Source organism: Panthera uncia (assembly GCF_023721935.1).
Source record: "Panthera uncia isolate 11264 chromosome A1 unlocalized genomic scaffold, Puncia_PCG_1.0 HiC_scaffold_16, whole genome shotgun sequence".
NCBI lineage: Eukaryota > Metazoa > Chordata > Mammalia > Carnivora > Felidae > Panthera > Panthera uncia.
Window position 1 is genome coordinate 47859680 of NW_026057576.1, and position 12522 is coordinate 47872201.

General features: G+C 36.8%; 1 protein-coding gene across 1 annotated transcript; it reads right to left on the minus strand.

Annotated features, from left to right (window-relative positions):
- Nucleotides 1-6019: 6019 nt before the first annotated feature.
- COMMD6 (COMM domain containing 6) lies at nucleotides 6020-8445 on the minus strand. The gene is made up of 2 exons (XM_049647068.1): nucleotides 8264-8445; nucleotides 6020-6220 (listed from the first exon to the last, which is right to left on the minus strand). Exons 1-2 carry the CDS (start codon nucleotides 8387-8389, stop codon nucleotides 6170-6172), a joined length of 177 nt encoding a protein of 58 aa, XP_049503025.1. The 5' UTR covers nucleotides 8390-8445; the 3' UTR covers nucleotides 6020-6169.
- Between the last annotated feature and the right edge of the window lie 4077 nt (nucleotides 8446-12522).

The following is a 12522-nucleotide window of genomic DNA, read 5'->3' on the forward strand; positions in this document are numbered from 1 at the left end:
TTTTCCTCATAAATCTGATACTTATGTTAACTTGTCAACAGCAGAATATATGAAGACACTTGGGTTTATGCTTGAACTCAAGGCAATTCCCTTTTGGAAACTAAAAGTTCATTAATACATATTCCGACTTAAGAATACATTTTCTTTTTCTCAAAAGTTTACATACATTTAAGAGCAAGTGTTTGAAACTTGGAACACATTTTTCCACAGAAATGTTATTACAAACAGTGGTTAATTCCCAGGCATCCCAGTAAACTCAATAAACTCATAAAGAACAAAAGTAGACATTTGTAATGAAAATGGTATAAACATGAAAAGATGCTCAACGTCACTCCTCATCAGGGAAATACAAATCAAAACCACACTGAGATACCACCTCACCCCAGTCAGAGTGGCTAAAATGAACAAATCAGGAGACTATAGATGCTGGAAAGGATGTGGAGAAATGGGAACCCTCTTGCACTGTTGGTGGGAATGCAGACTGGTGCAGCCGCTCTGGAAAACAGTGTGGAGGTTCCTCAAAAAATTAAAAATAGATCTACTCTATGACCCAGCAATAGCACCACTAGGAATTTACCCAAGGGTTATAGCAGTGCTGATGCATAGGGGCACTTGTACCCCAATGTTGATAGCTGTACTCTCAACAATAGCCAAATTATGGAAAGAGCCTAAATGTCCATCAACTGATGAATGGATAAAGATGTGGTTTATATATACAATGGAATACTACTTGGCAATGACAAAGAATGAAATCTGGCCATTTGTAGCAACGTGGATGGAACTGGAGAGTATTAATGCTAAGTGAAATAAGTCAGGCAGAGAAAGATACCATATTTTTTCACTCATATGTGGGTCCTGAGAAACTTAACAGAAGACCAGTGGGGAGTGGAAGGGGGGGAAAAAAGTTACAGAGAGGGGAGGCAAACCATAAGGGACTCTTAAATACTGAGAACAAACTGAGGGTTTAAGGGGGGTGGGGGAGAGGGGAAAGTGGGTGATGGGCATTGAGGGCACCTGTTGGGATGAGCACTGGGTGTTGTATGGAAACCAATTTGACAATAAATTATATATAAAAAAATAAATGAACACTTAAAAAATAAATAAACGCTAAAAAATAGTGTAAAACCCTATTATGAAAAAAAAAACCTTGCCTTTTAAATTCAAAAGTTAAAATTAAACATTAAATTTAAATTGAAACTAGCATAACCAATGTTACACGGTGAGCAGGGCCTCACTTTGGTCCTCTGCATATCCTTAAACATTGCAAATGGGGAGGGAGAAGTGGAAGATTTTGAACTCAGGTGGGTGGGACTTGGAGAGACCCTATGCACAGTCTGGAAAGGAAAGTACGTTGTATGTACCCAGACTGGGGTGGGGGTGTTTTCTACTCTGATTTCTGGGAGTACAAAGATGTTGGTACACCATAGGAGAGTAAAAGGGATGGAAAGGGGATTTTGGCTTCTCAAAATCCTAGAATCATTAACGTGCTACTATCTAGAGCCGGGGTAACAGGGTGTATCTCTGGGCTGCTGGTAAGCATGAATGACCAGTTGGCTAACTCCTCAAGCAGGGGGGACCTAAGTACCCAGGTGGGTAGCCGCAGGCTGTGGATCTGGGCATCTCTAGCAGAGAAGCAAAGTGGATTCACACAGACCTGTGAAAATGCTGACGGTGTGAAGAAGACATAAATAACCAACATGGAAGATCAGAAGAGGAGACAAATGTGTAAGAGATGTTTCCTGCGTGGCGCCAGCCGACATTAGCCTCAACTGGGCTCACCGTCTCTAAAACATGGCTAGGCCTGTGTTTGATGTATTTCAGGTTTGTCTATCCTGCTTTGGGGAGGCACTTCACAAGTAATCCTCATTCTAAACACTACACGTTTGTTAAATTAAAATAAGAAAATATTATACCATAAAAAGAATTATAAGAATTTTTCAAAAGCATATTTAAAACAAATATTTTTAAAACTCCTGTATTTTGGGGGCGCCTGGGCGGCTCAGTCGGTTAAGCGTCCGACTTTGGCTCAGGTCAAGATCTCCCAGTCTGTGGGTTCGAGCCCCGCATCGGGCTCTGTGCTGACAGCTCAGAGCCTGGAGCCTGTTTCGGATTCTGTGTCTCCCTCTTTCTCTGACCCTCCCTGTTCATGCTCTCTCTCTCTCTGTCTCAAAAATAAATAAATGTTAAAAAAAAAAATTAAAACTCCTGTATTTTGGGGGCACCTGGGTGGCACAGTTGGTTAAGTGTCTGACTCTTGATTTTGGCTCAGGTCATAATCTCATAGTTCATGAGTTCAAGCCCTGCGTCAGGCTCTGTGCAGACAGCATGGAGCCTGCTTGGGATTCTTTGTCTCTCTGCCCCGCCCCGCCACCTCTCTCAAAAATAAACATTTTTTTAAAAATCTTATGTTTTCAAGTATTTTAAATTTTTTTTTAATGTTTATTTTTGAGAGAGAGAGCATGAGTGGGGAATGGGCAGAGAGAGGGAGACACAGAATCCAAAGCAGGCTCCAGGCTCTGAGCTGTCAGCACAGAGCCCCACGTGGGGCTCAAACTCACGAACCGCGATATCATGACCTGAGCCCAAGTCGGACACTTAACTGACTGAACCACCCAGGTGCCCCTCCAGTATTTTTTTTTAAACCATACTTATTTATCATGAACCATAAACTTAAAATAAATTTTTTAACTTGCTCTTCTTCCCCCTCTCCAGACACCCCCTCTCCACTAATGCTTACAAGCTGGTAGATATCCTTCTGTACATTTGTAATTTTCCACTAAGTATTCAAATACATATGAATTTGAATAATTCATTTTTATGACATAAAAATATGTACTAATAATATCTCAAAAGCAAATCTTAGTAGATGTATGATATGCTAGATAGCATAGAGAGGCCAAATTTATTTAACCATTCATTTATTGACAGGTATTCACTTTTTTCCTTTGTTTTGCATTTTTGCCACTGGAAATACTACAATAAAACTCTTTATACATGTATTTTCTGTTATTCAAGTTTATGCTCACTCACCCCAAATATCTCACCAGCTTATGACAATAAAAGTTGGCTTCTGGTTCCCACCACTGCCTAACGCAAGGTGGGCTATTATTACGAGGCATTTGCCTCCAGTAGTGATTCAGGGATCCATCTTACGGTTTTGCTATCTTAGAGTCCTTCATTTCCAGCAGGAAGGATGTGAGAGAACTTGGAAGATGAGAAGGATTTTTTTAACTAAAATTCTTTATTTCAGTGTATTGACACAATGTTACATCAGTTTCAGGCGTCGAACATAGTGACTTGACAAGTCTGTATGCTACGCCATTTTCACAAGTGTAGCTACCATCTGTCACCATACGATCTCATTGACTATTCCTTATGTTGTGCCTTTTATTCCTGTGACTTAATCATTCTGTAACGAGAAGACTGTATCTTCCACTCCCCTTCCCCCATTTTGCCCATCACCACCTTCCCTCTCCTCTAGCAGCCATCAGATAGTTCCCTGTATTTACAGGTCTGATTCTGCTGTTTATTCATCTGTTATGCTTTTTAGGTTCCACATCTGAATGAAATCATATATTTGTCTTTTTCAGTCTTATTTCACTTAGCAGAATACCCTCTAGGACCATCCATGTTGTCACAAATGGCACAATTTCCTATTTTATGGCTGCATAATATTCTCACACACACACACACACACACACACACACACACACACACACTTTATCCATTTGTCTACTGACAGACACTTGGGTTGCTTCCATATTTTGACTATTGTAAATCATGCTGCAATAAACGTAGGGGTGCGTATATCTTTTCAAATTAATGTTTTCATTTTCTGTGGGTAAATACCCAGTAGTAGAATTATTGCATCATATGGTGTTCCTATCTTAAATTTTTTGAGGAATTTCCATACCGTTTTCCACAGTGGTCATCCCAGTTTATATTCCTACCAGTGGTGAGTGGGAGTTCCTTCTTCACATCTTCATCACTTGTTATTGTCTTTTTGATGTTAGTCTTTCTGACAGGTGTGATATCTCGTTGTGATTTTGATTTGCATTTCCCTGATGATTACTGATTTTGAGCATTTTTCATACGTCTGTTGGCCAGAAGATGAGGATTTATGAGGAAAACTGGATGTGGCTTAGGATGCTTCTGCCCAGATTCCATTGGCTACAACCCAATCATGAGATCCTTACCTAATTGCAAAGGGAGGCTGGAAAATGCAGTCTGCCTGTGAGGGCAAACAGTGGAAATGGATGAGCATTCAACCACTTTTGCCAAATACCTCTTTACATACTCGTAACTTTATTTCAAAGGGTTTATTTCTGGACTGACATTTCTGGACTATGAAATTGCTACATCATGTGCGTGATCACTTTGCAAAAGACCGTAATAACTCCTATTTCTGTCAGCGGAGTAAAAATGCTCAGCACCATTCTTGCTGTTCTAAATCTCCCCTCTTGAAGTGCTAAAAGACTAGAAACTGAATTGACTAGATTCTTATGTCAACAGGGTCCTGGTTTACCTTCCACCAATGAGAGGCATTCTTGCTGTGACATTAGGAAGGGCAAAGAAAGCAAGCAGCTTTTATTTCATTGCACACGTGGACAGCAGAAATGGCACATGCACCGGCTTCCAAGTAATGTTCTGCATTGTGCAGTTTATTGGCAACGGTTTGGCCTAAAATTCCTGCACCACTGGATTTCTAGAAGCCAGGAGGAACTTCTACTGACTTGTTTCCTTAGTCTGACAGTTTAGGGAGCAGATCATTTCTTATATAAAATCTCTTCCTACTTGAAATATTTAAAGTAATTTCTTTTCTAGACCAAGAAGTAACTTCTACATCAACCCAGCATGTCTTTTGTCTTTAATGACCTTTTTTCCACATATAATTTTTTACTTCTTATATTTTAAATGTATCTATGTTGTACATTATAGTTCTGGAGTTGTTTACCTTAGTTAACATAAATATTTTGTAAAACTTCTAAATTTTATAATTTAAAGTCATTTAATCTATCTGGAACTTATTTTTGTCTACATTGTGACAGCTAGTATAATTTATTAAATAAATAACATGTTCCCATCCAACTGAAATACCATCCATGTCCCAAATGCCTTGATCGATTTCTAGGCCACCTAGTATATTCTAGTGGTGTAGTTGTTTATTCCTAAGCAATGCCATATAGTGCTGATTGCTTTGGCTTTATGAAATATTTTCACAACTGCTTTATAAATTTAAATTCAACAGAAATCATCTAACACAGTAATTTGTGCTACCAGGTTAACTCAGTTATATAGAGAGCTCAAAATAAAACTTATTTTTCTATCTCTGAGCATGTACTTGAACTTCCTATAAATGTTAATAACAAACGACTGTTTTAAGGCAGCGATGGTCATTCCTAACCTGATCTAAATGCTTGAGAAGGAGCAGGCTCACTATTCTCACCGATTGCTGTTATTATAAGTGAATACTGAAAAACTGAATTTGAAATGTTATAATAATCAAATACTACCTTTTAAAAAATTTATACATATTTTATATATAGGACTCCATAAAAGATTTTGTTTATATAATGGGTAGCATTATTAACAAAATTTAAAACTCTTGGTCTAAGGGTGCCTGGGTGGCTCAGTCAGTTAAGTGTCCGACTTCAGCTTAGGTCATGATCTCACAGTCCATGAGTTCGAGCCCCGCGTCGGGCTCTGTGCTGACAGCTCGGAGCCTGGTGTCTGCTTCAGATTCTGTGTCTCCCTCTCTCTGACCCTCCTCCGTTCATGTTCTGTCTCTCTCTGTCTCAAAAATAAAAAAATATCAAAAAAAAAATTTAAAAAAATAAATAAAAAAATAATAAAACTATTGGTCTAATACATAAACTTGTGTTGCCTTCAAAATCAATTATTTAACTCTGATTTTTTATTGAGATATAGTTTACAAAACAGAGTTCACCCTTTAAAGTGTTCAATTGAATAGCTTTTAGTATATTCACAAAGTTTTGCATTGACCACCACTATCTAATTCTTGTGTGATTTTTTATTATTAAAAAATAGAAAAACAAAAGTACAATTTTCAGTCAATAAATATCATTGGATCCATATACAGTTTGTTACAGAAAGTGAAGTCCATGATTTTAGAATGATGGCCACAACTTATCAACCAAGTAATCAGTTTTCACACAGTTTCAATAACTGCAGCAATTTCCTTGAACTGTCTGTAGAAATTCTGCAGAGAAAAAAGGAAAATATTAACTTTGCTTTTAGAGGATAGGTTAAGTAGTTCTTTTACTTATATCTGACCACTAGAGGCTATAGGACATATTAAGTTTGTATGTTAATGTCTATATCACAATTATTATTGGAAAGTTATACAAAACAAACAAATGCAATTTGCAAATTGCAAGCAAAATTACTATTGTAGGGTTGGATAATTAGCTCATGATTAAACTTTTCAGAGGAGCACCTGAAAGGCTCAGTCAGTTAAGCGTCAGACTCTTGATTTTCAGCTCAGTTCATGATCTTAGGGTCATGAGATTGAGCCCCCCATTGGGCTCCATGCTGGGTATGGAGCCTGTTTACAATTCTCTCTCTCTCCCTCCACTGCTCATGCTCTCTCTCTCTCTCTCTCTAAAAAATAACAAATAATAAAAATAAAATAAAGCACAAAATTCTTTTGAGATTATACCAGAAAGCATTATTAAATACCCAACATTGTACTAGGCAATGAAGATAAAAACAAAAATGAGTTTGGGGGGCACCTGGCTGCCTCAGTCAGTACAATATACAACTCCTGATCTCGGGGTTATGAGTCTGAGCCCCATGTTGGGTGTAGAAATTATTTAAAAATAGAATCTTTGAAAAAAATGACAGTTTGGTTTCCAGGCTTCAAACCACTTTAAATTTAGTGAAAGAATGTATTTCAGAATGATAGGAGCTGCCTTGTTTAAGATATGGGTTTAGTGGGGTGCCTGGGTGGCTCAGTCGGTTAAGCGGCCGACTTCGGCTCAGGTCATGGTCTCGCGGTCCGTGAGTTCGAGCCCTACTTCGGGCTCTGTGCTGACAGCTCAGAGCCTGGAGCCTGTTTCAGATTCTGTGTCTCCCTCTCTCTCTGACCCTCCCCCGTTCATGCTTTGTCTCTGTCTCAAAAATAAATAAACGTTAAAAAAAAAAAAAAAAGATACAATAGTTACAATAGTTACAATAAGAGAAACCCAACAATGACAATGGTTTAAATGGTAGAAGCGTATTTCCCTTTCATTTAAAAATTAAGATGGTGGGGCGCCTGGGTGGCTCAGTCGGTTGAGCGTCCAACTTCGGCTCAGGTCACGATCTCACCACTCGTGAGTTCGAGCCCCGTGTCAGGCTCTGTGCTGACAGCTCGGAGCCTGGAGCCTGCTTCGGATTCTGTGTCTCCCTCTCTCTCTGCCCCTAACCCACTCACATTCTGTCTCTGTCTCTCTCAAAAATAAATTAACATTAAAAAAAAATTAAAAATTAAGCTGGCATGGTTGTCCTTCTATAAAAGTCATCTTTTTTTCCATCTCCCAAATCTCCAATAAGAGAGGGAGCAAGCAAATTCTCTTTTCCTTTCTTCTCCTCTACCCACCAGGAAGCTAGGAGGCAAATTTGAAACTTAACCTCATCAATTAGGATACTCTCTAATGACTTACATATTTTCATTTTCCTTCTTATTTGGTCTTAATTCTCTATTTTACTACTTAAGAGTATATATATTTCATTTTAATTTATATGTAAACTCATTATGGAAAGAAGTTGGATGTCACTATTTCCTTTTTTTTTTTTAAGTTTATTTATTTATTTTGAGAGAGGAAGAGAGAGAGTGCAAGTGGGGAAGGGGCAGAGAGAGAGAGGGAGAAAGAGAATCCCAAGCAGGCATGAAGCCTATTTCAAAGTTAAGATTCATTTAGCTTATCATTCTTGAAATAAAGCCTAAAAAGAATAAGAATAAAACAGTTAAATGCAAAGTAAGTATCCTACCAGAGAAGACGAAAACGTCCTAAATATATTCACAGAGGAGCACTGTGAAAGTGATCAAATGTGACGGTACACAAATTCAGCATTATATTGAAAGTACTGAAATTTATCAAGTTCCCAAAGAAAAAAAATTTAGATCTTTTGTGTGTACTAATAAATACACATCAAAACAACTGCAAATACAAACAATTAAAATTTTCCCTCAAGAAAGATTGCATGTTTAAGTAGCAATTACAGAATCAGGAACTACAATTGAATGAGTGAAATCACAAACCTGAAACTGTGGAATTGTCATTTCAAAGGACTTGTTCTTCACTTGGCCTGAATGATCCATCACCTTCAGCAACACTGCAACGTAAGGATACTTGAGAGATCTGCAACTGTCTGAGCTCACTGCCATCCCCAGTTTCCACTGAAAATCTACAAGCTGTAATGAAACATTACAGAACAATACAGTGGTAATAACAATGCCATGAATGCAGATATTTATTCAGTTTTACTGCTCTCACATTGAACTTTTAGTTTCAATGCTGGTCAGAGTAAAAGAAAATATCTTCATTTAATACTGTTATGGGAACAATAATCAAATGAAAATGGAGAGAGGCAATAAGGGATATAAAGAGCTGGAAAACAATACTGTCATAATTACAACAGTAAACACACACACGCACACACACACACAAATCTTCACCAGGTATAAAATGGAGGTAGAAGGAAGATGTGGTGTTCCTAGGTTTCCTTTCATTTTGCTCTGGCGGTTAAGGGGACTCCCAATGCCTTGTGGCCTCTCTTACCTCACTTTCCTGTTCCACATATGCTTTCTCCCATCCCACAACCCAAAAGTCCTGAAGTGGAAGGTGAGTTAAATACCATCTCCTTATGTGACTGAGACTCACATGGGAATCATTCCAGTTTCCTTCTTGACGAGGATCCTCAGCCTAAAGCCTTACACTGACATAAACACTGGGTGATAAGGTGGTTTTAGATTTCATCACTGAGGATGATGAACACTTGTCAGGTGAGGTGCTATGTAGTTTACATGTATTCAATGCCTCACTGAATCATCATAACATCATAGGCTATTATTTCTATTTTGCAGATGACAAAACTGAATTTCAGAGAGCTTAGATAACGTGTGCAAGGTCACACATTTCTGTGATCAGAACTGAAACCAAAGTCTGTTTGACTCCAAAGATTACTGCTTATTGACTACTAGCTGTCTTTACTTTGAATCTATTTTCTATCAATGACTGCTCAGTGTTGCTGTGGCATAAAACAAGATTGGACAAATGCAGCTCTTAAAACTGACTCTAAAACAGCAGACTGTGAGTAGAGGAATTCTGTTTCTTGTTTTCAAAGCTTAGACAAGTAAATGGTACACAGCAGGCACTCACAAAAAATACTTGTTGACTACTTTCTTTGAGAGAGAGAGAAGGCAAGTATGCATGTGCACATGAACAAGCACTTGTGTCGGCGGGGGGAGGGGCAAAGGAAGAGGCAAACAGAGACTCTTCAGCAGGCTCCAGGCACAGCACAGAACCTGATGTGGGGCTCAGTCTCATGACTGTGAGATCATGACCTGTGCCGAAATCAAGAGTTGGATGCTTAACCAACTAAGCCACCCAGGTAACCCTTGAATGATACTTTTTGCTGCCAAATAATGCTGATAGGACAAAAAGCTTTCCTTGTTAATAAATCTCTTTTTATAAAATTTGGGATCTTTTATAAACAAGACTTATCTATATACCACCTAGACGAGACATGCTCCAGAGGTAAGAAGGCAAACAGACTGAAAATGAAGGATGGAAAAAGATATTCCATGCAGATAGAAACCAAAGAAAGCTGAGGTAGCTATGCTTAATACCAGACAAATAGACTTTAAAACAAAGACTGTAATAAGAAACAAAAAGGAAGTTACATAATGATAAAGCAGTCAATCCAACAAGAAGATATAACGTGTAAATATTTATGCATCCAACATAGGAATACTAGATATACAACGCAAATATTAACAGACCTAGGAGAAATAGACAGCAATATGATAGTAGGAGACTTTAATACCCTTCTTATATCAATGGATAGAACATCCAGATGGAAAATCAATAAAGAAACATCAGCTTTAAATAACATGTTAGCCCAAATGGACTTAACAGTTATTTACAGAACATTCCATCCAAAGGCAACAGAATACACATTCTTCTCAAGTGCACATGGAACATTTGCTAGGATCGAAATCCTCTAAGGCATCTCTTCCAACCACAATGGTATGAAACTAGACATCAATTACAAGAAAAAATCTAGAATATCCACAAATATGTTATGTTATGTGGAGACATAACAACATGCTACTAAATAATCGACGGGTCAAAGAAGAAATGAAAAGAGAAATCTAAAAAATACCTTGAGACAAAGCAAAATGCAAATGTTGCATGCCATATTGTGTGGGATGCAGCAAAAGCAGTTCTAAAATAGAAGTTCATGGTGATAAATGCCTACATCAAGAAACAAGAAAAATCTCAAATAAATAAGCTAACTTTACACCTCAAGAAAACAGAAAAGGAACAGATGCCCAAAGTCAGCAGAAGAAAGGATATAGCAAAGATTAGAGTAGAAATAAATGAAATAGAGACTAAAAAGACAATAGAAAATATGAAGAAAACTAAAAACTGGTTCTGCAAAAGACAAAATTGAGCATTTTAACTTAAAGATTAAAAAAAAATTAAGGCTTTAGCTAGACTTACCAAGAAAAAAAGAGGAAAATAAAATCCAAAATGAAAGAGGAGATGTTATAAGTGATTCCACAGAAATACATAGGATCATAAGATACCACTGTAAACACTCACATACCAACAAATTGAACAACCTAGAAGAAATGGAAAAATTCCTAGCAACATACAAACCACCAAGCATGAATCATGATGAATTAGGAAATATGAACAGACCAACTACTAGCAAGGAGAGTGAATCAGTAATCAAAGACTTCCCAACAAACAGAAGTCAGAGACCAGATGGCTTCACTGATGAATTCTACCAAACATTAAAACAAGAATTAATATGAATCCTTCTCAAACTCTGCCACAAAACAAGCAAAACAAAACAAAAAACCAGGGAGAACTTTTCCAAACAAACTTATGAAGCCAACATTACCCTGATACTAAAAGGAGACAGGTATGCCACAAGAACAGAAAATTACAGGCCAATATTCCTGATGAACATAAATGCAAAATTCTCAAAAAAATATTAGCAAACTGAATTCAACAGTATATTAATAGGACCATATACCATGATCAAATCAGTTATTCCAGGGATGCAAGGTTGGTTCAACATCTATAAATCAGTCAATGTGATACACATTTAAAAAAAATAATAAATAAATAAATAAATAAATAAATAAAATAAAAAATAAAAAGATAAAAGATAAAAATCATATATAATCATCTCAATAGAAGCAGAAAAAAGCATCTGACAAACTTCAATATCCATACATAAAAAAAAAAAACAACAACCTCTCAACCAAGCAGCTATAGAGGGAATATACCTTAACATAATAAAGGCTACATATATGTATATGTGTCTGTGTGTATATATATATATATACACACACACATACATACACATATGTATACATATATATGTACATATATGTGTATGTGTGTGTGTGTATATATATGTATATATACGTATATATATATATATGACAAATATATGACAAGCTTACAACTAACATGATACTCAATAATGAAAAGCTAAAAGCTTTTCCTTTCAGATCAGGAACATGATGATGATGTCCACCCTCACCAATTTTATTCAACATAGAATTAGAAGTCCTAGTCAGAGCAATTAGGCAAGAAAAACAAGTAAAAGGCATCCAAACTGGAGGGAAAGAAGTAAAACTGTCACTATTTGCAGATGACATACAAAGGAAACCTTAAGGATTTCATTAAGAAAGAATAAATAAAAAATAAAAATTAAAAAAAACTGGTAGAACTAATAAATTCAATAAAGTTGTAGGGTACAAAAGGAATACATAAAAATCTGTTGCATTTTTATGCACTAATAATGAACTATCTGAAAGAGAAATGTTTTCTCAATTTCTCTTTCAGATAGCTCATTAGAAAATAATACCATTTAATACCATCAAAAAGAATAAAATACCTAGGAATAAATTTAACCAAGGAGGTGAAAGACCTATACACTGAAAACTACAAGACATTAATGAAAGAAATTGAAGACACAAATAAATGGAAAGATATCCTGTGCTCATGGATTGGAAGAATTAATGTTGTCCTTACTACCCAAAGCAATCTACAGATTCAATGCAATCCCTATCAAAATCCCAATGATAATTTTCACAGAAATAGAAAAAACTCCTAAAATAAGTATGAAAGCACAGAAGACCCCAAAGAGCCAAAGCAATTTTAGAAAGAACAAAGCTGGAGGCATCACGCTTTCTGGTTTCAAACTGTATTACAAAGGTATAGTAGTTTTAAAAGTATGGTATTGGCATGAAAAAAGACACACAGGTCAAATGCA

Coding starts and splice junctions, on each gene's coding strand:
- COMMD6 (XM_049647068.1), bottom strand. CDS start 8,389: ATGGCAGTGAGCTCAGACAGTTGCAGATCTCTCAAGTATCCTTACGTT. Junction 6,221..8,263: donor TGACAATTCCACAGTTTCAG/GTTTGTGATTTC, acceptor TTTTCTCTGCAG/AATTTCTACAGACAGTTCAA.